Here is a 26,525-nt window from a genome sequence, read left to right on the forward strand (position 1 = left end):
CGCATACCCCTAAACATTTTATGAATCTAAGTTTGGCCTCATTGAGGGGCAGTATTTCAATTGGAGTAGGAAAATGAGAGTAGCCCTAAACACTTTTTTTTTAGGGGGGAAAAGCACTGCGGAGGACCCACAATGGAGGCATAGATATAGGGAGGTGGAACATGTGGTTGGCCAGAAATACACATCTTATTTTAAAAAACGGCTCACGCTTTTCTCCTGCTGTATTGCAGCACTCATGGAAACAGAGAAACAGAGGGTCTTGTCGGATACAGTGGTGCCTCGCAAGACGAAATTAATCCGTTCCGTGAATCTCTTCGTATAGCGTTTTTTTCGTCTTGCGAAGCAAGCCCATTGACAGTTTAGCGGATTAGCGCTATTAGCGGTTTAGCGGCTTTATCAGCTTAGCGGATAAGCTGATAAGCGGCTTAGCTGCTTAGAAAAAGGGGGGGGGCCGCAGGAACTCGCAAGACATTTTCGTCTTGCGAAGCAAGCCCATAGGGAAATTCGTTTTGCGAAGCGCCTCCAAAACGGAAAACTCTTTCGTCTAGCGGGTTTTCCATCTTGCGGGGCACCACTGTAAAGTGTCCCAGCCCAGCCACTGTTTGCAGTCCTCCTTTGGTCTGGTCAGCCTTGGCTGGAATCCAACACGGCAGCAACGACTTTGCTGCGACCCACTAGTGGGTGCCAACCCAGTGTTTGAAGACCCATGGTCTCCACCAACTGGCAACAGCTCTCCAGAGGTTCAGAGAGGAGTCCTTGAAAACCCTACCTGGAGATTCTGGGAACTGAACCCGGGATGTTTTGCACACAAAGATGCTCTGTCACTGGGTTGCGGTCCTTCACTGCGGTCCTTTGTAGCGGAAACGGCCGCTTCCTGTTTGAATTCCTGCCTCACTCCTTAAAATTACCTGCTTCAGGGATAAGAGTGTGTTCCCAAAAAACCACCCTGTGAAGCGGTGCCCAGGCTAACAAAGAAAGAGGGGGACAACGTGACAGGCAAGCTACACACACAGAGAAGAGTGTTGTGTTTCTTTGTGAAAAGTCATGCACGTGCTTCATTGTGGAGAAAGCCGCTTTATCTCATCTTGCTGAACAGGCACGGGCAGACTTGCCTGCTGATAAATGTTCCCCTCTGATAAGGTCAACTCCGTCTTCAAGGAAGCCTTGAGATGGAAGAGAGAGGTGCAGAGAGAGGGAGAAAGAAGCCAGTGAACTGCTGCCTAAAAAGCGTTTCACTGCAGCTGAAGAAAAACCGTTCAGATGAAGCAAGAAATAGGAGGCTTCCTCGCCGATCGCGCACCATGTAACTTCTTGCAACGGTGAAGGGATTAGTATTCACACAGAACAAATGCTGGTTAAAGGTTTACCACTGAAACTCACAAGGCTAGTATGCTTCGACTGTGAATTTGGAGACAGTGGGGAAGGGGTTGTTCCATCTGAAGTTTGAGCAAAAGCACCTGAAGCCGAGGGAGAGTTTGGGTGGGAATGGAGTGGCATGTAGGTGGGGGGAAACCTGGGTTTTATCACCTTCAGCTGACACAATTCAAGTGGCACTTACATCACTGAACTGGCTTCTTCAACAAGAGACAAGACAGCCCATCTCTAAATAGGACTGGGCACCTCTTAAGAATGGGACAAACTGCATGCACCCAGGAAATCCAGTAAGGGGAGGGCCGTAACTTCCTGCCTACTGACATCAGGAAGGCATCTCCCTGGGGAGAGCATTCCACAAGTGGGGAGCCACTGCAGAAAAGGCCCTGCAGTAGCCCCACTTTCCCCAAAGACACCAAGTGGCACAATTCAGGTCCCTGTGCATCGCAAGTGCAATGATGGCCCGTGTGATGTAGTGATTGAGGATGTGGGTGACCAGGGTTCAAGCCCAGACCAGGGTTGAAGCCCCCACTCAGCCACCAAGCTCGCTGTGTGACCTTGCGACCGTGACTCGCTCTCAGCCCAGCCTACCTCTCAAGGTTGTTGTGAAGATAAAGTGGCCAGGAGGATCACTATGTATGCATCCCTGAGCTCTTTGGAGCAACTGGCGGAAAGGAATATAAATGCGGCGAACAAATAACAAAGCGGTCTGCAAAGGTGGGTAGGAATACTTGAAACAAGCCCCTGCTTTGCAAATTCTGAGATCCTTATCCAGCCTTAATGGGCACTGCAACTTTTGGCTCAAATTCCCAGTCGAGCAATTAGCACGCTAATGTCATGCCAGGTCTCCTATTTTGCCTCGTCAAGCACCTGCCTTTTCCCTGAACACTCCCTTCTCCTGCAGAGGACACCTGCAAAGAAGAGCGTCGCCATTCATTCCTTTGGGGCACCGTGCCAGTTTCCACGCACGGCAGAAAACTGCAAATGCCCCGGGGCTCACCGTCATGGAGGACTCAGTTGACCTTCTGTCCAGCGATTTGGCTCTGCGGTGCGGGGACAAGGGAGAAGTCGAGACGTCCAGGATGGGGCTGGTTGTTGATTCGGCAGCAAAGTCCTGTAACAAACACGGAGGTCAGGGCTGGGGGAGAATCTGCAGAGCTCAGCTCTAAACATCATACTTCAGCACCAAAGAACTCTTTCTGCTGAAAGCCTGCGAAGCAGGGGTCAAAAGCAAGCCGAAATGAATCTGAACCCTGAGAATGGCGTACTTTTCCCCAAGAGAAGCAAAAATTCCACGTACAGTGGTGCCTCGCAAGACGAAATTAATCCGTTCCGTGAGGCTCTTCGTCTAGCGGTTTTTCGTCTTGTGAAGCAAGCCCATTGACAGCTTAGCGGATTAGCGCTATTAGCGGTTTAGCAGCCTTTAGCGGATCAGCTGATAAGCGGCTTAGCGGCTTAGGAAAAGGGGGGGGGGAAAACCCGCAGGAACTTGCAAGACATTTTGTCTTGCGAAGCAAGCCCATAGGGAAATTCGTTTTGCGAAGCGCCTCCAAAATGGAAAACCCTTTCGTCTAGCGGGTTTGCCGTCTTGCGAGGCGTTCGTCTTGCGGGGCACCACTGTATACAAAGATCTTCCTGGATTTAATTACAGTGGCACTTCATTTTGAGTCCGCCTCATCGAGCATCCGTTTCATCGAATGTCCCCGGCAAACCCAGAAGTACCGGAAGGAGTTACTTCTGGGTTTGCCGCTCGCACATGCGCAGAAGCGCTAAATCACGCTTCACGCATGCGCAGAAGCACAAACTGCTCTGTGCGCGTGTGTGGAGTGGCGCTTTGTTGCGCATCCTTTACGTCTAGCACCCGGGGCTCTGGAACAGATCCTGGACTCAAAGCGAGGTACAGCTGTATTTTTTTCTGCTAACAATGGGCCTGGCAAAGAGCTGTGAATGATATAAGTTGTGAGGGACAAAAAAGAAGGAAAAAAACTGATCGCAACCCTGAAGGTCATTTATTGCACCCCCCTGCAATGCAGGACTATGCATTGTCGAAAATGCCCCTTGAACAGCCTTGTGGGGATTCTGGACACCCTGGGCGAAAAGACGAGGCAATGCAGAAAAATATTGTTCCACTGTCTTACTCAGGGGTCAGCAAACTTTTTCAGCAGGGGGCCAGTCCACTGTCGCTCAGACCTTGTGGGGGGCTGGACTATATTTTGAAAGGGAAAAAAGAACGAATTCCTATGCCCCACAAATATCCCAGAGATGCATTTTAAATAAAAGCACACATTCTACTCATGTAAAAACACCAGGCAGGCCCCACAAATAACCCAGAGATGCATTTTAAATAAAAGCACACATTCTACTCATGTAAAAACACCAGGCAGGCCCCACAAATAACCCAGAGATGCATTTAAAATAAAAGGACACATTCTACTCATGTAAAAACATGCTGATTCCTGGACCGTCCGCAGGCCGGATTTAGAAGGCGACTGGGCCGGATCCGGCCCCCGGGCCTTAGTTTGCCTACCCATGGCCTTACCCGTTTCCTGGGGAAAACCCTCTTCTCGCTCCTGCCCTGCCGGGTCTCACTGGAGAGGGCAGTTCCAGAGGGGGTGTTGGTCTCCATGTGCTCAGCATTCTCAATATCTAATGCCTCAAATTTCTCAATTACCTGGGATCGCCTGCAAGACAGATAAGAGGGGAAACCAGGACTGTTTTTTCCAAAAGACAGGAGCCTGCAACAATCCTCAGTAAATCACAGCAGCTCCATCCCTCTCACCCCAATTCAACGAGAGCGTTCTCAAGGTATTGGAATGGCTCACTCTGCCCTGTTTGGATTTATTGCCAGGGAGTGGGGTGGGAGGGGAGAAGGAATATGACCGGGAATAAACTTATTGGGATTCAGCCCGCCTGCAAGACATAAATACACATGTATCTGTGTGTTTGCTTGCAAGCACTTATCACTTTGAAAGCATTATCATCTAGCTAGACGACTTGAAGAAATGAAAAGTAGCGTTCTCTCTGGAGACTGGAATCTTATGTCCCACTGTACAGTGGTACCTTGGTACTCAAACAGCTTGGCTCCCAAACAAATTGGATCCCGAATGCCGCAGGAAGCTCCTGCAGCCAACCAGAAGCTGCTCCTTGTTTTCGAATGCTCCCGGAACTGCCGGACTCCCGGAACGCATTAAGTTCAGCAACCAAGGTACCACTGTAGCTGTGTCGGTTGAAGAAGGCTTGAATCTGATGGATCTTTTATAAGACTAACTTCCAGAAGTCTGTTTTATAAGAGTAAATACCATATGAGATTAAGGTCTGGTTAACTACAATAAGAGGGACTTCCGGTCTCTTGCTGTGGGAAAGGGCTGCCTCCCACACGAACGGATCCCAGCCGTGCTAGTAATTCAGGGTTAACTACAATAACAATACCCCGTTTTTTGTAATGTGCACAATATGTTGTCCTGTTTTGTTTTCTACATGGGTACTATTTCTTGTACCTTCTTTTTGTGTGTGTGTCTTATCTTATGCTGTGCACTTGTAATTTTGTACTCCCCCCCCCAATAAAGAATATAAAACAAAATAAAAAAGACTAACTGCTAATAAGGGAGGAACATTGGGCTGGAAGGGACCAGATGATCACAAAATCCAGAGTCCCAACGTTTGAGGCAGGAGCTTCCCCACCAAGGAACCCCCTCCAGGTTAGCCTCCACAGTCAAGACCACGCCATGCCACATGCAGGGACAGAGAGCCACCCAAAGCTTTCCCAACACCAAGAGGCCTGAAGAAGAGGCCTGCCGGATACTCCCAGGGAAGGCAAAGACCCCGCAAAACACCTTTCTTCATAAGCCGCGCTGCACATATTTCAACACTCTGCAATATGTTCTTTTTAACTGACAGTAGCCTTTTCGTTAAAAAAGAAAGGAAACCCCATTTTCCCCCACTCCCTCCATCTCAGTTTTGCAAAAAGGGATGAAAAGCGAAGGGTCATCAAATTGACATTTGTCTCGGCAAAGGGGCTCATTTTCTCAGAGTGGCAAAGGGGCTCATTTTCTTTACGAAAAAGGAAACGGAACAAAAAAAAACCCCAACAAAACAAAGCAGGCTGATTTCTTATGGAAAGGGGGGTTGCACCATAAGGTTATCTACAGCTTGAATTTTTAAATTATTAAATTTTTTTTGAGATGAGATGGTAGCGAAGCAGGCGGAGTAAAAAGGGCGGACACGTCACACAGCAGAAGGTGGAGAGCAACAAGACCTGGAAGAAAAGAAAGCTGGAAAATGAATGAACAGACAAAATTATATTTCCTCCTCCCCAACCCACAAATAAAAATTAAAATCATTCCAAGATTTCTAAAAAAAAAAGAAAGAAACAAAACAAAGAAATACAAATCACCAGCAAAATGAAATTATAATCATTGCAAACCCCCAAAAATCACATCCCTGCTGTGAGTGGTTATTCTGATCATTAAGGAAAGGGGCCGGGTGAGTAGTTTCGGGGAGAGGTGCAGAAGGAATCCCTGTTCCCCAGTGGAATCTGTGTTTGCCCAGGTAGCCCCTGCAAGAGCTTGCCAAAAAAGAACATGCAGGCACTTGGAGAACTCAGACACCTGGAAAGGGCACAGCGAAGGCATTCAGACGACACCCGGCTTCAAAAGCGGCCGGGGGAGAGAGACCGGTTTGCAGTGGAGAAGTGGCCGGTGACAAGGGGTGGTCTGTCTCCTGCTTTGCCCGCATCTATTTCTCAAGATGTAATCGGCTGTACGTTTGAAAAAATAATATATACTATATATTGACCCAGTGGTTAAACGGTTCAGAAATATCCTCAGAACTGATCCACTGGGTCTGCTACTTTTTTCGTTGAACTTTATGAGCTACTTCTTTTGAAACCTACAATCCAGTACAATGAATAGTATATATTATTTTTTCAAACGTACAGCGTGTTATGTCTTGTGTGTTTATTGAATATGTTTCACGTAACCAGAGGTTTGCTGTTGTTTTGTGCAGCTATTTCTCAGCAGTCTGCTGCTCTCCAGCTGCTTTTTGAGGGCAACTTCAAGGCAAGTCTGGAACCGGCTGGGCGGGGAGCGCATGAGAGCTCCTCTCCCGCCACCGCTTCTCCCCTGCAAAAGCCACGCCTCCATAACCCTCCTTGTAAGGAGGGGAGCAGCAGGATCCCTAAAACCCGCATCTGCAGCTGCTGAACGCCTGGTCTGGCCAACGGGTCTGCTGAGGAATGTAAAACAAAAAGGAGTTATTTAAAGACTTTGGGGCGTGGGGTGCCATGCTCTCATTGGGGGAGGGGGGGTTAAAAAGGTAGGGAGGGAAAGAGAAGGGAGCCCCATGCATGTTAGTTTGTGGCAGACGGCCACACTCCAGGGTTAGAAAGGTTTCCATGTGGCAGGGAGTCAATGGGCAGTTGATAAGAGTGATTTGCTTTTGAATGAAAGCGGTTTCATTGGGTTGGTTTTTTTATTATTCCACAGGAAGTGAGGTGAGGAGTCAGGAACAGCCAGAGGGGACAAAAGAGTTGTACCCAGACAAGGAGCACATTCTGTGTAACTGTGTGTAGGGAGAATAGGAAGATGGTGGAAATCCACCAGGAAATGTTTAAAGCCCAGATAGAGAGGGCTCGTTGATCTAAAACGGAAAGAAACGGTCAAGGGGTGACCAGCACGCATCCATTATGCTGGCTTTAGTGTCTCTCAAGGAGCAAAAATGACAAACAGTCGCGGTTGCACACTACTCCATGCCAATTCCGAGACAAGGGCTGAGGCTACGTTCTGCAAGCTGAATCTATTCTGCAACCTTCGAGCAAATTTACATAACTTGTTCTGGTTCTCCTGGTTGCAGAAAGGGACTGAGGCACATGGAAGCCCAACTTCCAGAATGCCGAATCTGATTGGGCATTCCTGGCTTTTGAGATTTTAGCAAGCTGTGCCAAAACCCTTTCAAGCATCTCTCGGCAGCAGGAGAACCTGCAACTTAGATCAGAGTATGTCGAAGGCAAGGGCTCAGTCGCTAAGTGAGGAGTGGTCTTTATCTGGAAAGACAGCTACCACTTTAGAGACAAAGGTGGTTGTAATCAAACAGTGCCAAGCTGGGAGGACTGCGTCCCCTCCACCCGCAGCTTTGGGGACAAAAAGATAAGAGGTTCTGCAAATGCGCTGCTGTGCAGTCTTAGCCTTCCCTATGAAACCAAAAACCTCATCCAAAACATGCACCTATTGGGAAGTAAAATTAGACGAAACAGTTCAGTTTCCATTTTCATTGTACAACAAAATGAGTTGGCAAAAAAAGTTGTGGAAGTCATAGTACTGCTCTATTCTGCCTTGGTCAGACCACACCTGGAATTCTGTGTCCAGTTCTGGGCACCACAATTTAAGAAGGATGTTGACAAGCTGGAACAGGTGCAGAGGAGGGCGACCAAGGTGATCAAGGGTCTGGAAACTAAGCCTGATGAGGAATGGTTGAAGGAGCTGGGTCTGTTTAGCCTGGAAAAGAGGAGCCTGAGAGGAGATATGCTAGCCATCTTCAAATATCTAAAGGGCTGTCCCATGGAATAGGGAGCAAGCTTGTTTTCTCCTGCTCTGGAAGATAGGATCTGAGCCAATGGCTTCAAGTTCCAAGAAAGGAGATTCCAACTAAACACCAGGAAGAACTTTCTGACAGTAGGAGCTGCTCAACAGTGGAACGGTCTCCCTTGGGAGGTGGTGGACTCTCCTTCCTTGAAGGTTTTAAAGCAGAGGTTGGATGTCCATCTGTCACGGATGCTTGAGTTGAGATTTCTTCATTTTGGGGGTGGGGTTGGACTAAATGACCCTCAAGCTCCCTTCCAACTCTACAATCCTATGAATCTATGCTACCAGCAGGGGGAGTGTGGACACCAATGGACTGTGAGACACGCCTTTCCAGAGATGAATCCCATGCCACTTGAAGGCTCTTGTAAATTGGCAAGGTTGGCATAAACCAGGATGGGTAATCTGCTGGTCACATATCCTCCAACTGGCACCTATTCAATAAACATTTTCTCTCATCCTGGGGCACATTTACACTACAAATTTAAACCGGTTTCAGACCAGTTTAGGAGACACCTTTTGCTCTCAAGACCACCTAGTAGTCATAATTTCTTTAAAGTGGGTAAGGGGGCACCACCCTAACATTACAATTCCCAATTCCTCTGCAACAACTACAGCACTTCCAAACCCATCTGAAGCTGGCTTAAGTACAGACATTTATACCAGCTTGCAAATGCGACACTAATCTGTGTTTCAGCTGGACTAAACCGTGCTGTTTTTTGGTGCTGAATTCCTGATCCATTCCTTTTAAAAAAAGAGGATTGTGAAAATTTAATTGTAGCCAGCCACTGAATCTCAGCTCTGCCTGGGAACATATTACCGGGGGCGGGGGCGATGTTCTCTGCCAAATACTGCTTTTTAAAAACATGCTTCTAGCCCTCATCATGGTATAGAGAAAAGTTTGAAAATGGATGGAGAGGAAGCCCTAAAAAAGTGAACCCCCAAGGCGATACTGGGCTGTAAAGGTAAAGGGACCCCTGAACGTTAGGTCCAGTCACGAACGACTCTTGGGTTGTGGCGCTCATCTCGCTTTACTGGCCGAGGGAGCCGGCGTACAGCTTCCGGGTCATGTGGCCAGCATGACTAAGCCGCTTCTGGCGAGCCAGAGCAGCGCACAGAAACGCCGTTTACCTTCTCGCCAGAGCGGTACCTATTTATCTACTTGCACTTTGACATGCTTTCAAACTGCTAGGTTGGCAGGAGCAGGGACCGAGCAACGGGAGCTCACTCCGTCATGGGGATTCAAACCGCCGACCTTCCGATCGTCAAGTGCTAGGCTCAGTGGTTTCGACCACAGCGCCACCTGCGTCCCATCAATCCTGATCTTTGAATCCCTGATATGCTTCAAAGGAAGCCTGGGGTGGTGGGTAGAAAGGAGTATGAAAACTGCTGCTCTAAGGACTAATAAAATAAAATAAAAAATAAAAAGACCAACTAAGTTAGTTATTGGTATGAGCTTTCGTGTGCATGCACACTTCTTCAGATACATGCATGCACACAAAAGCTCATACCGATAACTAACTGAGTTAGTCTCTAAGGTGCTACTGGAAGGAATTTTTAAATTTTTAAATTTAATTTAATTTAATTTAATTTAATTTAATTTAATTTAATTTGTTTCAACCATGGAATTGATGCTTTTGAATTATGGTGCTGTAGGAGACTCTTGAGAGTCCCATGGACTGCAAGAAGATCAAACCTATCCATTCTGAAGGAAATCAGCCCTGAGTGCTCACTGGAAGGCTCCAATACTTTGGCCACCTCATGAGAAGACAAGACTCCCTAGAAAAGACCCTGATGTTGGGAAAGATGGAGGGCACAAGGAGAAGGGGACGACAGAGGACGAGATGGTGGGACAGTGTTCTCGAAGCTACCAGCATGAGTTTGACCAAACTGTGGGAGGCAGTGGAAGACAGGAGTGCCTGGAATGCTCTGGTCCACGGGGTCACGAAGAGTCGGACACGACTAAACAACAACAACATGGCAGACCAACACGGCTACCTACCTGTAACTAGCTCTAAGGACTGTTTGCTCTGGGCTGTTGCTGGAATAATCCCGCAGCCCCTCAGAGAACATGAGAATTGCCACAAGAAATCCAAGACCCAGAGGGACTAAGGCAGGATGGGAGCTGGGATTTTGCTGGCTGTTTTTAAAGCGCTTGGTCTGTTCCTTGGGACCCTGGCATGTGCAGTATGTGTTTGTGACAGGGGTGGGAGTGGTAAGTGGGGAGTGGGCTCCCATGCGCAAACGGAGACCAGGCACAAATAGAGGAGGAGGAAAATCCAGGTGTAAAAACAGACACCAGATGCTTGGAACAAGTTTGCTCAGCTTCACAAACGGCAACAGAACCAACTCACAGGTGGGAGAGGAATGTTAATAAGCAAGAAGCAAAGTGGGGGAAGCAGAGAAGCAGCCAGGAGCCAAGCAGAAGGGGAAGAGGGGGGGTTGCAGGGCAATGTTAATTCGCTGTTGCAGGTGGCTGCAGGCAGGGCTCGGAAAAACTGTATCCAGCCCACCTGAATACAGAGGACGCCTTTGCGGAGGAGAGAGCTGATTGACAGCTATTAACCGCGACAGCTCAGGAGGACCTCCATGGCCAGAGGGAACATGGCACGTCCCAAGAGCAGACACTAAGGGACCACCAGCAATAAGGCCACAGCATCCACACCCTGCTGAAGAGTTTCCCCAGACATTTCTGGAAGCCAGATGCCGGCTGGATCCAGCTGTTCTTAAGGGTTGCGTGCCTCTTAGGAGAGTTTCAGACACCAAGATGGCTGGAGGGTAACCAGAGAGGCTTTGCACAGCAGCCCCATTCATCACCTGTTGGATATTTTGCTAATGACACCCCCCCACCACCCAAAAAAAAATCCATGCTTCTTTGCATTCTGGGACTTCATTCAGATGTTACACTTGTGCAATCACTGGCAGCTGCTAGCAGGGCAGGAAAAGCTCGCGACGGGATGGAGTCATGCCAAGCTGGTTTGCACGTAAGGCTAAACCAGCACAGAGCAGTGGTTAGTTAAAGTGTTGGACCCTGGGAGACCAGGGTTCAAATCTCTGCTCGGTCATGAAGCTCTCACTGGGTGACCTTGGGCCAGGCATTGTCCCAAGGATTCTTGTGGCCCACTTGGTCTGAGAAGTTGGCCTGCCCTGCTCTACAAGCTGCTTGGTTTCCTTTGGGCTCCCAGTACATTTCTGAGCACAATTGGTGCTGACCTTTAAAGCCCTAAACGGCCTCGGCCCACTATACCTGAAGGAGCATCTCCACCTCCATCGTTCAACCCGGACACTGAGGTCCAGCACTGAGGGCCTTCTGGCGGCTCCTTCCCTGTGAGAAGCCAAGTTACAGGGAACCAGGCAGAGGGCCTTCTCGGTGGTGGCGCCTGCCCTGTGGAATGCCCTCCCATCAGATGTCAAGGAAATAAACAACAATCTGACTTTTAGAAGACATCTGAAGGCAGCCCTGTTTAGGGAAGCTTTTAATGTCTGATGTTTTATTGCTTTATTATTATTATCATTAATTCTCTTGGGAAACCCAGCCACATGAGCGAGGTATAAATAAATAAATAACTAAATATTATTATTATTATTATTATTTCCCCAGTTCCACAGCAACACTAATGAATCCTGCAATCCAGGAACCTGTAAAAGGGGACCACTTCTTGGGGCGTGTACATTCTCCCTCCATTTTTCAAAAGACACGACAAGGTGTGTCACCCGCTCAGCTGAGCAGCTCTGGGAGAGGGGGCCCAGCCACCTGCTAGGCCTTCGAAGTTACATGAAGCCTGTACCTTCTGGGCACACGTCAGGAAAGAAACACGAGGAGGGTCTCACCTGCGAGGGAATTCCCCACCCATGCGTGCACGGAGACCGGTACCTGGTGCTAAAAGGGTCACCCTGAAAAATGTAGCTTTACCATTGCAAGAAGTTCCTAGATCTCATGCGAGCAGCAGCTTAGGATCACTGCAGGGTCCCTGGTGAGAACTTCTAGGCGCCTGGGATGCATCTTGAATGACCTGAGGAATGTCCTGGTTGTTTCTACACTAAGACCACATCCACACTGTGGGCTACTCAGAGGAGACCCACTGGAAGTAAAGAAGACAACTAAATTAGGCCAATTATTCTCTGAGTAAAATCTAACAGAATACAGTGGTGCCCCGCAAGATGAATGCCTCGCAAGACGAAAAACCCGCTAGACGAAAGGGTTTTCCGTTTTGGAGGTGCTTCGCAAAACGAATTTCCTATAGGCTTGCTTCGCAAGACGAAAATGTCTTGCGAGTTTTTCCGACTTTTTTTTCCTCCCCCCCTTTTGCTAAGCCGCTTATCTGCTAAGCCGCTAAAAGCCGCTAAGCCGCTAATAGCGCTAATCCGCTAAGCCGTCAATGGGCTTGCTTCGCAAGACGAAAAAACCGCTAGACAAAGAGAATTGCGGAACGGATTCTTTTCCTCTTGCGAGGCACCACTGTACGATCCCCTACATTTAAAGCACTATTTATACCTCTTGAGAAATAATTTCTCTCCCTAATGCATCCCAGGAATTGTAATTAGTTAAGGATGCTGAGAATTATTAGGAGACTCCCTCTTTCCCTCCCAGACCTACAGTTCCCAGATTTCCCTGGCAAGAGGGACTGACTGCTAAGCCACTCTGGGAATTGTAGCTCTGTGGGAGGAATAGGGGTCTCCAAACGACTCTCAGCACCCTTAACAAACTACATCTCCCAGAATTCTTTGGGGCTGTTTAAAGTTGTACAATAGTGCTTTAAATGTAAGGCGGCCTAACCAATGTGGCCCAAGAATCCCCCAATATTCTTGCCACCCCTTGTATACTTTTGCCTCTTGGTGCGAGGGTCAACACCACATCATAATCTGTCTGGGGTAGACTCTTAACCTGAGGGTCGCGGGTTCAAGTCCCACGCTGGACAAAAGATTCTTGCATTGCAGAAGGTTGAACTAGACCAGTGTTTCCCAACCTTGTGCCTCCAGCTGTTTTTGAACTACAACTCCCATCATCCCTGACTAACAAGACCAGTGGCAAGGGATGATGGGAATTGTAGTCCAAAAACAGCTGGAGGCACAAGGTTGGGAAACACTGAACTAGACGACCCTCAGGTCCCCTTCCAACTGCTGTGATTCTGTGCATACTGGAGACAAATGCACAAAGACCCCCGCAGCCACTTGTCAGAAACCCGCTCGAGTGAACACGCCTGTCGGGAATCAAGAGCGAGCGAAAGAGAGGAGACAGCTTTCTCCCCTCTGGTCCTGCGCCTCCTGTTCTCGTGTCGTTGTATCTGCAGGCCTCGTCATGCCGAGGAAACGAGACAGAGAGAGTTAATTTGGAAAGGCAAGTTTCAACTATTATATGTGAGGGGTCTGGAATGTCACACACACACACACACACACACACACACACACACGGTTGTATGTCTGCAAGACACGTTTGCAGCTGCAGATATGGGCCTTGCACATCAGCAGAGCTATTGCACCAATCCAGCTATTGTGCACATACCAAGGTATTTTACAGCTTATTCAGCTCCACTAAACGACGTCTCCTTGAGTCTCCATCATAGCTCATTAAGCTAGGCCAGCATACAGGCCAGACTCCCCACACATGCATTGCCTAGGGAAATATGTGGAGAGGGGAGAGAGGCAGTGGTGCAACGCTTTAAACTCAACCGCCAACTGAGTTAAAACCTGGTGCCGAGCCACTCGTTAATTTTGGAGGCTTTCTCTGTGTTTTGCTTCAAAAGCATGAGGTCCAGCAACTTGCTCTGCCTTTCTTTCTTTCCGAAGAAAGCTAACATTTTCCAAGCCCCGAACCAGATACCAGACTCCTTGCCAATGTTGTGCGATACCCACAAAAGCCCTGCATTAAAGTCATGTCCACGGAAAAGGAGTTCCTTTGCATTCTGAATGCAGTGATATAGTTTCATGCTTGGATGTGGTGTTCTGGGAGGCAGCTAAACTGAGAACTTTTTTTGGGGGGGGGGTCACACATAACTGGGAGTTGCCTGCACCTGCTTTCAGCTTCCTGGCTGCCCTGCCATTTCCCACTATCCCTTCCTCTGCACAACCGAGCGACCTCTTCAAATGCCACTTGGTTGGGCCGCATTTAACATCACCCACCCAGCAAAAATGGTCTTGCGGAGGCTGCCCTATTTGTGCCCAGCAGGCCAGCTCAAAACCCCACTCAAACGTTGCCGCATCTCTCCATCTCGGGCCTCCAGTTGTTGTTGGACTACAAGGCCCATCATCCAGTGGCCAGGGATGATGGGAGTTGTAGTCCGACCACAGGAGACCCGAATTGGAGAAACGCTGCGAGAGAGGCACTGCCAGGAGCCAACTGGCTTCCTCCGAACGAGAAACCCGTCGGCGGTGCTGCCGCCCGTTCCTTACCTCCTTTCGCTGCCAAAGAGCCGAGCCACCTCTTCCCTTCCGGGGCTGCGAGCTCGGGAACGCCGCTCCAGCCTCTTCCTCTCCGCTTGGAAAGCCTCCCGGTTACTAATTCTGACAGCCTTGGGGACATCGGCCAGGGTGGCGTACTGCCGGCTTGCTCTAAAGGAAAGAGGGCGGCCCGGCCTCTCGGCTCCCCTCGCCCCGTCTCTCGCTGCTGAGTCCTTGTAGTCGCTCGTCAAGTCCAGGCAGTTGAGGGAGAAGCTGTACACCATTCGGCTGCCTGGGGGGCCACCTGGGGAAGGAAAGGGGCAGCTCTGCTCCGGGGAGGGCGACTGGGAGTCACTGTACCTGTTGTTGGGGGTGCTGGGGCTGGGAGGGGATGGCGGGGTCGGCAGCTGCTGCTCGTCCGGCTTCCCATCCTGTTTCGTCTTCTCCAAGGAGAAGTAGCCACTCTCCACCCGGGTTTTCCGCCCGCTGTCGCTTCGGTCGCCATGCATGCTGCTGTCGTCTGTGAGGAGGCAAGGAGAAGCTGGAGGTGACTGGGCTGCCCTTGGGTGCCCCCTCCCCGCAGGGAACTCAGGGCTATGTAGATCGGTGGGGTGGGACTTGCTTATTTAATATTATAAACACCACCCACCTTTCTCCTGAGGGCTTTCTGGTGGTTCCCTCACTGCGAGAAGTGAGGTTACAGGGAACCAGGCAGAGGGCCTTCTCGGTAGTGGCACCCTCCCTCCCATTAGATGCCAAGGAAATAAACAGCTATCTGGCTTTTAGAAGATATCTGAAGACAGCCCTATTTAAGGAAAGTTTTCAATGTTTGATGTTATATTGTGTATTTAATATTCTGTTGGGGGCCACCCAGAGTGGGTGGAGAAACCCAGCTAGATGGACGGGGTATGTATGTATGTACGTACGTATGTATGAATGAATGAATAAATAAATAATAAATAAACTTATATTATTATTATTATTATTATTATTATTATTATTATTATTATTATTATCATCATCATTATTATCATCATCATTATTGGGATTCAAGGCAGCTTATGGCACTACTGAATGTTATAAAATATGAAGCAAACTGGCTAAAAACAGCAAGTTGAAAGGACATCAAAACACCATTTAAAACCAGCAATAAAGTTGTTTGTGTATGTAACAACGTCGGCTAGGATTTGCCAGACACAAAAATGGAAGGAAGAAGACGTTCCCACCAAGGAATGGGTAAGTAAGGTGACGGACTATGCAGAATCGGCAAAATTAATTGCCAAAGTAAGAGATTCTAATGACAACTGCTTTGTGGAAGAATGGAAGCCCTTTCAAGAGAATGTCGTAGTATGATGAACCCGCAAGCAGGATTTGAAATATAAGCAACAGAAGGAATTAAGAGAATACAGCATGGATGTGATGGTATAAAAGAGAGAAGATATTGGGCATGGAAAATGGGGTGGGAAGTCAGACATTTTTGGTACCAAGGGCAAAAAATAAATAAAAAGCCCGTCTGGATTAATCCCAAGCATTGCACATGCTAGAATGTCGAACCCCCTGAGAGGAAGACAAGGAAGAAAACAAGCGCTTTTGATAGCCAGCCTTGAAACACAAATAAAGGAGGAGGGAAACATTGGCTCTTCCTAGGTAGCCAAGGGGAAAACTCATCATCTGGAACAGGAAGCAGATCCCTAGCCCTTATTGTTTCGTGGAGAACAATACAGCAGAGCTGCTGGCAGACTAATCAGAGGAGATGAGGGGCACTGGGATGAGGCAAACCGCTGGGGACGGGAGAACGAAAGAGGAACTCACTGTTTGACAAGAAATGCAGGGTAGTTCAGGTGGTGAGCCAAAAGATGCAAAATAAAATCAAGGCATTCCGCAGTTTATTATCGGTTGGAGGCAAAAGCCCTATTGCCCCCTATCTAGAGGTGGTATATGGGGTGGGTGAGTTAGCAAACACATTCAAGATCCAGACACCTCTTCGCATTATTTAAATTGTGTAAACGTCGCCAGTTCGCAAACTCTGCAACGTTTTGGGAAAGCGCGAGGTAAAGAGGGCCTTGAGCGTCACGTCAAGAAACGGAACTCAGAGTGAGGTCAGGATGCTCGCAAAGGGGAAGGGGAGGCCCGGCTGCAGGTTTGGGAGACAGTCGAGAGGGTGTCAAAGCCCAACACACGAGACACGGGGAGCCACCTGGAGGCAGAGTTTAGCTCCCCCCGGGGGGTCCCCAGTCACAAGCACACAGCCTTTTGCTTCCTTGCATGCGAAAAAGAAAAACGATTTGCTGCACTTGGGCAACTTGCGTGAAGATTTGATGTTTCCATCCCCAAAACGTTTTTGACTTTGACTACTGAAATGAGGCTGCATTTTAATGTTCCATTCTAATCTTGTTTAAAAGTTGTATTTTAATCAACTGTTTTATACCTGGTATTAGCCGCCCTGAGCCCGGTCTTGGCTGGGGAGGGCGGGGTATAAATAAAACATTATTATTATTATTATTATTATTATTATTATTATTATTATTAGCCCTGCCAGCCCAACAATGCCATACACAGAGTTTGATGCAGACTCCACCGACCAGAACGGTGGTCTCCCATCAGCTGGGCAGGGCTTGCAAAGCTCCCTTGTAGCCCCTTCCCAATTCTCGGACTCCCTCCTCTGTACACCCCCACCCAGGCCTCACACAAGGTTTTTTTTTATTGTTGCATTTCATGCCACGATTTCCTCCAAGGAGCTCAAGGTGGCGTGCAAGGTTCTCTCCCCCCCCCCCATCTACGTCGTCCGGGATCCTAACCACTAAAACCTCACTGACTCTCACGATGAACACGCTGTTCTTGGGACGCGCCTGAAGCCACCCAAATCAGCCCCTGCAGCTCTGCCAAACCATTCTCTTTACGGCATGTTAGCCTTGGATTTATCTTTGCTATTCTCTGATACTCTCCCAGCTCCAGCAGGCCAGAGCCATAACATATTCGGACAGGGTCACTGGGAAGTCAACACACTCCTTCAAAACAGGAGAGACTTGACTTCTTCTCTTTGGATATTACACAATCCTCTGCAGCAGCAAAGAGAAGTGGAGGGACAGGGTCTCTGTCTTTAATTTCGCAAGGCCTCCGTGCTTTACGCAGGTATCTTCCAAAACGCGGAGGTGTGGGATATCAGGTGTGCTAACACAGCACGTCCCATGTGCAAAAAACATCGTTGACCCCCAACCTTCTGTGCCGCCCTTGTCCTCTCTGTTCTGTCTGGGTTCAGGGTTCAACCCTTACCTTCCTTGCTGTCCAGCGTCGGCTCCTTCAAGGAGCATCCAGGGGGGGCCTGGCCTTGAACAGGGCTTGGGGCTGGGCTGAGTCCCCCGTTGCCATCTGGCTGGTCTTTGCTCCTCATTTCTTCCTGCCAAAGGGTGGACTTTGTGGTGGGGACCTTCTCTGCACCAGGGATGTTGCTGCTGGTGACGGCCATCTTTGCCGGGCCGGGTTCCTAGGAGAGAAGGCAGAACCGTCAGGCGACGTTAATTTCACTGACAATTTTTTGTCTCACACCAACTTATGTCATGGAATGTAAACATGCAGCTTGGAAGCTGAACTGAGTGCTGGATCCCCTGCTGCATTAAGAACACACCTCGCCCTTGGTTATAATCACTCCGAGTTTAAGAAAATAAGAAACACATATTTGGTAGGGAAGGCCTGAGTTCTGCCAGACTAGTAACAGAGCCATAGATGTTCTTTGTGCTCAGCAAGAGACACACACAAATATGTCTCCTCTCCCGAGGCGAGGAGGGAGGAGAAGGATGTGAAAAATGAGGAAAGCAACCTTGACAGCATCAGCCTAGCACAGGGGTCAGCAAGCTTTTTCAGCCACAGGCCGGTCCACCGTCCCTCAGACCATGTGGTGGGCCGGAATATATTTTGAAAAAAAATATATGAATGATTTCCTATGCCCCACAAATAACCCAGAGATGCGTTTTAAATAAAAGCACACATTCTACTCATGTTAAAACACCAGGCAGGCCCCACAAATAACCCAGAGATGCATTTTAATTAAAAGGACACATTCTACTCATGTAAAAACATGCTGATTCCCAGACTGTCCACGGGCCAGACTGAGAAGGCGATTGGGCCGCATCTGGCCCCCAGGCCTTAGTTTGCCTACCCCTGGTCTAGCACTTAGCACAGGTTTAAAGGACGGGCTAGGGAGTCTGGAGAGTCTTCTCTTTATGCACTTTCTCCCATGCAGACCCACCAGTCTTCAATGCAAGCTGAGTTGCACCTCAGCATTTCATTGAAGGAGACACACTTTGCCGTCAAAAATGGCAGCCCTGTTACATTTAGGCATGCACTGGCTCATGTAGTAATGTCATCAAACCCGGAGTTTCCCCATCAACATGTAGCCTGATCATTTCAAGACCTGGGTAAGTGTGCCAAAACCAGGAGGATGCCGTATACAGAATCGGACCATAGGTCCATCTGGGTTATTATTAGTCTTCTGTGGCTCAGAGCCCGTGTCCCAAGGACCAACTCTGGCCATATTAACCGACCTGCACCCTGTAATCATAATCTGAAGCCCATCTTCATCTGTCCCTTCCACAGGAGGTCCAGGGGGTAGCAACACAAAAACAGGCCTTTTCAGTGATGGCTCCCTTCTTGTGGAATACTCTCCCCAGGGAGGCTCGCCTGGCACCACCATTACGTATCTATAGGCGCCAGGAAAAAGATTCCTTCTTCATCAGGCTTTCAACTATCAACTACCTTTTTGCCTGAGTGGGATGTTTTAATCTATATATATATATTTAATGGATTTGTCTTTTACATGTTTTTAAAATGTTGGCTTTTATGTATGTCAGAGTAAGATTTTTGTTTAAAATTCTGTATATCACTTTGAGTTGCTGTGGCAAAGAAGCAATAAATAAGTTTAATCGTAACAATACCATCAGCAATAATAACTGGAGGAGGCATGCCAAGGTCTCGGATCAGGATCTTTCCCAATCCCACCTGGAGATGCCGGGGATTGAACTTGCGACCTTCGGCATGCAAAGCAGATGCTCTACCACTGAGCTATGGGGGTTGTGCAGACCTAGCATCTTAAATGTGTAGAACAGCACATCACTTTGCCTGCTGCTCCTGCACTGACATCTTTGTTTTGCAATTGTCTCAGGAGAAAAATGACACCGTGATACTGGTAATGTTGTATTTGCAACCCGCCCTACCTGATGGGTGGCAGGCTGGTTGCAGTTAAGGCAACCCCGGGCCTCAGAAATGGACCTGTGCTTTAAAATCCCGATAAGGCCATGCTCCAAAAGCCATACCAATGGGAAAATAAAACTGTGGCTTCACAAAGCAGGACAAACTCTGGGGTACAGCCACTGCTGCGGAATCGCCAACATCTTCCTTGGATAGTTTTTACATGCCAGGTTAAAATTGTCTCCTTCTGCCACACCACCTAGATTTAGCTTCTTAGCCTCTGTGGTTTTTAATCTTTTTACAGACTTGAAAGTGTTCTTGGCTAGAAGGACTCTGAGCCTCTCCCCATTGTTGATGCTCTTCCTGGTTATAACTTCATGTTGGTTTCATTGTTTTTAAGTGTTTCTGCTACTGTAAACTGCCTCAAGCTTTTTGCACTGGAAAGACAATGCTGATATTTTCAAAATAAAGTAAGCTATTAGCATGCACAGATAGTTTGGAGGGAAAGGGTCACAGCCTATCTTGCTGAAGGGGGTGGATTAGAAGTTGGAGGACGGGTTCCACTTTTCTTCCTATATACATAAAAACACAAGGCTGTCGTCGCACAGCCCCCATTGGTGCTGCATCACAATTCTGCATTTGCATGAAGAAATCAGGTCAGGAAGGTGAAAAGCAAGCTTGGTATAGTTGCCTGAGGTGGGAAGGGGAAAATCTGGGTCATTAATGTGGAAGAAATGGGAGTGGGGTTGGTGAACAGAGCTAGCAAGGGTAGCAGTTTTTTATTTCTGCACATCTAACATGAACATTCTCCCTTCATAGCTCCTTTATTCCTTCTGCATTCTGGTTTCCAGCAAGACACCTCTTCCCACCCCAGTCTCCAAACAGCTGAGGGCCACAATAACATGTGCACACAAATATCTTACTTCTAGATTTTGTGAAGCTGCCAAAGGCAGCCTCACCGGGGTATGGTTAATGAAAGACTTCCTAGAGGCAACGGGGGGCTAAGCGCTGAGTTTCAAAAAAAGGAGAGAGCTTTTATTAGTCTTCTCCTGCAAGGGGCAGGAGTCAAAAATGGAAGAGAAGAGCAAAAGGTGGCTTTAGAAATACACCACTTGGACCTCTTGCCTGGGCGCACGAACACATCAGGGTTGCTCATCAAAGATGAGGAACACAAATCCACCTCACCCTTCTCTCGGGGACCCCTACACCCCCAAGACAACATTGTGTGTCGCAGCTACAAAGTTAAAGCAACAAAGATAAATCTTTCTCTCTGTGACCATGAGAACTTGAAACTCGCCTCACGGGACAAAGTGAATATTGTTTTTACATAGGGGAAGAATTGGAAGTTTTTTATTTTCTGAATCTTATATTTCTATATTTCTCTTTTAACCTCTTTTCTACTCTTCTCTCTCCCCCCCCCTTTATGTTTTTATTGTATATAGATCAAAGTCTTAGTTTGGATAAAAAAGGGGTGAGATATTAAGCTTTGTATTTTTCCCTATAAACCTCAGTCAATTCCTCAGTCAAAAAAACCTAGAAACTTGCCATGAGTTTCAGAGAGAACTTGCAGTCACATGAATGAGAAGACGTTGTTAAATTGGTACAAATAGCAGTTTAACCAGCGGCACAAGGGGTCAGGTGTGTGTCTGGCTGTCAACCAGAAGGTCGGTGGCTTGAGCCCACCCAGGGACACAATTCCTGCACTGCGGGGAGACCGGAATAGATGACCCCCGTCTATGAAATGTATGGCATTGTGTTGACTTCGAAAGGCACACAAACCTCACTTCAGTCAGGTGAACAAACCTGGTCCAGAGGCCTTCACTAAGCCCTTCCAGAGATGGATGACGAGCTTCGCGCAACTGCCTGCATCCCTGAAACCCCTCTGGAGTATATTGTGGGGATGTCGCCATGGCAGAAGCCTCTACGACTCTCACACACCTGCATTGCCCCTGGTACTGCCAAGCCAGGAAAGAAACTGCTTGGTGTCAACCTCAAAGGCAACCCTCGCAAGTAGGAAATGAATGCCTCAAATACAGTGCTACCTCGGTTTTCAAACATAATCCATTCCGGAAGACCGTTCCGCGTTCCGAAACATTTGAAAACCGAGGCGCAAAGGGAGGCCTGCAGAAAACTGAGAAAAATAACAAGTAAAAGCAGCAGAAGCCGTTCGACTTCCAAGGCGTGTTCAAAAATGGAAGCATTTACTTCTGGGTTTTTGGCATTCGAAAACCAAAATGTTCGACTTCCGAGGTCCCACTGTATACCCTCAAGATATACCCCAAACGAGGAAGTGCCCTCACAATGGTGTTTGTACGTCTCTTGAGGGGATTTTTAAGTGAGGCGGATATTCTTACAATCGCCTCCAATGACAAGCAATCCCCTCGCTCTCTGAGAGGCTGAAGGTGACCACACACACCTGAACTCAGCCCGAGGTAAAATTCGCCCCACTGCTTCATTGGTGGCCAAGCCCCATATTGCAGTTTTACTAGGGGGAGGGATGCTTCTCCCACAGGCCCCAAACCAACCCAGTAGACAGGTTCCCTCTTTTGACTACAGTCCTCAGAGCATTCTGGGTAGTTATCGTTTTTCCCTCTGGAATAGCAGAGTATGCAAGCAAGCAGGACTTGGAGCATCGTGAAGCGAAAAAATGTCACAAAGAACAATCTCAAACCCCCATCCAGATAATTCCTTTTACTGGAAGCAGAACCCCCTCCCCAAAATTTTCCTAGGCATGTAACATGCCTGTATAGCAACCCAGACAGATGGGCAGGATATTAATAATAAAATTATTATTCCTGTTATCATCTGTGCTGCCACTCAACAGAAGCACCCAGACAGCACAAGCTTTGCCCCCAAATCAGCATCATCTCCAGAGATAGCCTGGTTGGGAAGAGACCAGCAGACGCTTCTACTCGCCTCACATCTTCCCCCAAAAGCCTACGAACCTTATTTGGTGCTCAGGAGCTCAGATCCTGTCATGTTTCCAAGAGGTTGCCACGGCAACCAAGTGCAATCCAAAAATATGATTATTATTTGGCCAGCTTTTTTTTGTTTTAGCCCCTTCCCAATTTTTGTTCCTCTTCCAAAAACAGAAAAGAAGAAAAGGGGAACAGTTTAGGGGGTGCTGGGATCACGCTGCGTGGGGGCTTCCTCTTTGCCGGCCTCAAGCAAAGCACCCGCAACCCCCCAAATACTCTGAGCTTTCGAGTCAAAGGGCAGGAAAAAGCAGCTGCCTGCCTGGTTTATTTTGGACTCTGGGAGAGAAGTAGAGCTCCGAGGAGAAGATAGCACCAACCATTTCACCACAAGCCACTGTGGGAGAAATCGGCTGAGAATGGATGGAACGGGGCCTAAATCGGCAAACCCAAGGATGCATGCAATCCAGCATGTAATGTTTTACTGTTGCTATAAAGGTAAAGGTTAAGGGACCCCTGACCATTAGGTCCAGTCGCGGACAACTCTGAGGTTGTGTCACTCATCTCGCTTTATTGGCCAAGGGAGCCGGCGTACAGCTTCCGGGTCAGGTGGCCATCAGGACTAAGCCGCTTCTGGAGAACCAGAGCAGCGCACGGAAACGCTGTTTACCTTCCCGCCAGAGTGGTACCTATTTATCTACTTGCACTTTGATGTGCTTTTGAACTGCGAGGTTGCTATGGCCATTGGCTAATGCGAATAGTTTTATTTCCTAAAAAATAATAATCCAGCATTCAGAATGAGTTGCAAAGTTTTGTGCTGGGTGGATAATCTCATCTTCCACGCACACACGGAAAACCCAGTTCTGTAGTCCTTCTGGTCTGATAGCTATGCAAGAACCACTCCAGAGCAGTGGAAACAGGGTGTGTGTACTTTCCGACTAGGATCTCAAAGGCTCTGGGGCCTGGCTACCATCTCCTCCCTGACTGGCAGAAGCAGAACTCTGCAAAACAGGCCTCTGCAAACTTGCTTAGTTTGCACTAATGTGGCTTGCAACATTTCCCTCTCCTTGGTGGAGAACGGAGAGCAGCGCAAGCGTTAGCTTAGCTTAGCTTCCTTCTGGAGATGGCATCCGACTCTGCCTCACAAACCCTCAAGGACCTGGAAGGCATGTGGGCACCTTGAAGGGGGGTGAAGCCAGTTGCAGAGGGCAGCTCACATGCAGCTGACCTCTCCTGCTTTCCAAGGGCACCTGGGTCCCACACAGAACTTGGAAGGACAGCCTTGGATGGAGAAGATGCTCAGAAGATCGGAGAAGTGGGGTCATGCAAGGCTCAGGTGGCCTCGGCAGCACAGAGTGCCTTCCATCAGCTTTCGCTGGCGGCCCAGCTCTGCCCCGATCTGGAGAGGGATAGCCTAATGTCAGGGAACTGCCATCGGAGCCAGAGGGAGAGGGAGGGCTCCAGAGGGATTACGGAGAGCGTCCCGGGAGGGAGAGAAGCAGCCCATCTTTTGGGGAAGGAAGTCAGCGTAGCACCAGTGGAGAAGGGGGGCAGATGGGGGAATCGGCGAGGGGGCTCCAGGACTCCTTGCTAGAGACCAGTGGGGAGAGCACGGGTCCTCCGCTGCCCACACCCTCCTTGCGCAGAAGGCTTCCGCGCAGGGAGAGTAGGCAGAGACTAGGCGTCAAAGAGCTTCTTTGCTGGAAGAAGTTCAAGAAATGCCCACTGACGGATTCTGCCAGCGATTGAGACAGCCACGGGTGAGTGGCTGTCCGGACAGAATAGGGTTCACCCAGGTTAACTCAGCCAGGTGTGGCGACGACTTACGCACGAGCAACCCCTAGAACCATTACACCTAACTTCTGTCGTCTATGCTCTGGTAACCTCGACGTTGGATTACTTCGACGCGTTATACGTTAGGCTGCCTCTGAAGACGGTTTGAAAGTTTCAGCTGGGACAAGGCGGTCTGAGCATCTTGCGCCAATTCTGGCCCGACTGCACTGGCTGCCCATTAGTTTCCAGGCCTAATTCAAAGCGATGATTTTAATCTATAGCACCTTAAGTGGTTCAGAACCACAATACCTCAAGGACTGTCTCTCTCTCCACATGAAGCGACCTGGACCCTAAAATCATCCTCTGAAGCCCTTCTTCCATGTGCCTCCTCCACTAGAGGTCCAGAGGGTGGCAACACGAGAGCGGGGCCTTTTATACAGTGGCTCCTCATTTGCGGAATTCTCTCCCCAGGAAGGCTCACTTGGCAGCTTCCTTATACACCTTTAAGTGCCAAGCGAAAATGTTCCTCTTCAACCAGGCCTTTTGCTGTGACATCCGATGTCCTTTTAAATGTGTTATGGGAAAAGCTGACTGGAAAACTCAGAAACCAAGAGGATAAAAACTTTATAAAAAGAATGGGAAAATTTTATAAGTTATTTGGGAGACCACTGTAAGCAGACGGAAACAAGAACAGGATTTTGACCCACTTGTCGTGTAAAAATTACTATGGACAATATGGTTTGATATAAAAACTGGAGTAGGGATGAATATGCAGTTGTAGGTGTTGAAAATGAGACCCCATGGGGGTGGGGGGAAATCTCGAGATTTTTGAGAACCTCTTTATATAGATTTGTTTTTACAGTTTGTGTTCATTTATATTTTGTATGTGTAAAACCAATAAAAAAAATTTCAGGGAGGAAAATACGTTATGGGAGAAGAGATTATTGATTTGTTTTCATTCTTATTCGCATTATGTATTTTGTGCTTTTTTATATTGTAATTTTATGTTATGAAATGCCCTGAAAGCTACACATGAAAGGCAGTATATAAATGTAATTAATACAGTGGTACCTTGGGTGACAGACACTTCAGGTTACAGACTCCGCTAACCCAGAAATAGTACCTCGGGTTAAGAACTTTGCTTCAGGATGAGAACAGAAATTGTGCTCCAGCGGCAACGGGAGGCCCCATTAGCTAAAGTGGTGCTTCAGGTTAAGAACGGACCTCCGGAAAGAATTAAGTACTTAACCTGAGGTACCACTGTAGAGTGGAACCTCGGGTTACAGATGCTTCGGGTTACAGATGCTTCAGGTTACAGACGTTTCAGGTTACAGACTCCGCTAACCCAAAAATAGTACCTCGGGTTAAGAACTTTGCTTCAGGATGAGAACAGAAATCTCGCAGCAGCGGCACGGCAGCAGCAGGAGGCCCCATTAGCTAAAGTGGTGCTTCAGGTTAAGAACAGTTTCAGGTTAAGAACGGATCTCCAGAACGAATTAAGTTCTTAACCCGAAGTACCACTGTAATAATAATAATAATAATGAGGGGAAGGAAGAGAAGTAGACGACACCTGCCTCTCAGCTCCTCACAGCATTATGACAGCTCTGTGAAATCGCTCCACTTGGGCTTAAGCCTTGTCACAAGCAAGGAGAAGGTTCAATTAAACGGACAATTAAACCTTGCACAATTCGCTTTGCAAGCTTCTCCACTCAACACTGCTTCTCTGCGGTGGCTCCTCATTTGTGGAATCCTCTCCCCAGGGAAGTTTGCCCGGCGCCTTCATTGTACACCTTTAGGCGCCAGGCAAAAACTTTCCTTTTTAACCAGGCCTTTGGGTAATCTAATTTACATTCTATGCCCTTTCAAAATGTTTTTTTTTGGGGGGGGAGCTATTGGGTTGTTTTTACTTTTATTATGTATTTTGTGGTTTTATATCTTGATTTTATTCTGTGAACTGCCCCGAGACCCTGGGGCATAGGGCGGTATACAAATTCTAACAAGAAGAAGAAGAAGAAGAAGAAGAAGAAGAAGAAGAAGAAGAGGAGGAGGAGGAGGAGGAGGAGGAGGAGGAGGAGGAGGAGGAAGAGGAAGAAGGAGCAACAGCTGGGGAGTTGTTCATGTGGCTCCCATCTCGTGACCCCAAATGACAGAATCTTCCTGGGCAATCCATGCCATTGACCCGTTGGGTTAACCCAACCCAGCAACAAAATCTCAGCCTTAATTCTGTGTACACAACTGTACTTTCAAAGTACACAACTCCCCCCACCCCCAAATCCTGGTAACTGGAGTTTGTTAAGGGTGCTGCGAACTTCAGGCTCTCAAAGGGATA

General features: G+C 48.2%; 1 protein-coding gene across 8 annotated transcripts in view; it reads right to left on the bottom strand.

Moving 5' to 3' along the window:
• The window catches only part of MPRIP (myosin phosphatase Rho interacting protein), a 157,996-nt gene that overhangs the window by 41,574 nt on the left and 89,897 nt on the right, over window positions 1-26,525 (bottom strand). For 5 of the 8 annotated variants that reach the window (XM_081839457.1, XM_081839455.1, XM_081839458.1 and 2 more), the window contains exons 6-9: window positions 17,598-17,808; window positions 14,337-14,844; window positions 3,911-4,052; window positions 2,372-2,485 (exon numbers count right to left, since the gene is read on the bottom strand). In XM_081839457.1, coding sequence (XP_081695583.1) covers window positions 2,372-2,485; window positions 3,911-4,052; window positions 14,337-14,844; window positions 17,598-17,808 — 975 coding nt within the window. The remainder of the gene's footprint in view (window positions 1-2,371; window positions 2,486-3,910; window positions 4,053-14,336; window positions 14,845-17,597; window positions 17,809-26,525) is intronic. The other 3 variants (XM_081839459.1, XM_081839462.1, XM_081839461.1) reach the window with 1 other exon arrangement.

The sequence above is a fragment of the Podarcis erhardii genome (assembly GCF_964252035.2).
Source record: "Podarcis erhardii genome assembly, chromosome: 14".
In the NCBI taxonomy this organism is placed as follows: Eukaryota; Metazoa; Chordata; class Lepidosauria; order Squamata; family Lacertidae; genus Podarcis; species Podarcis erhardii.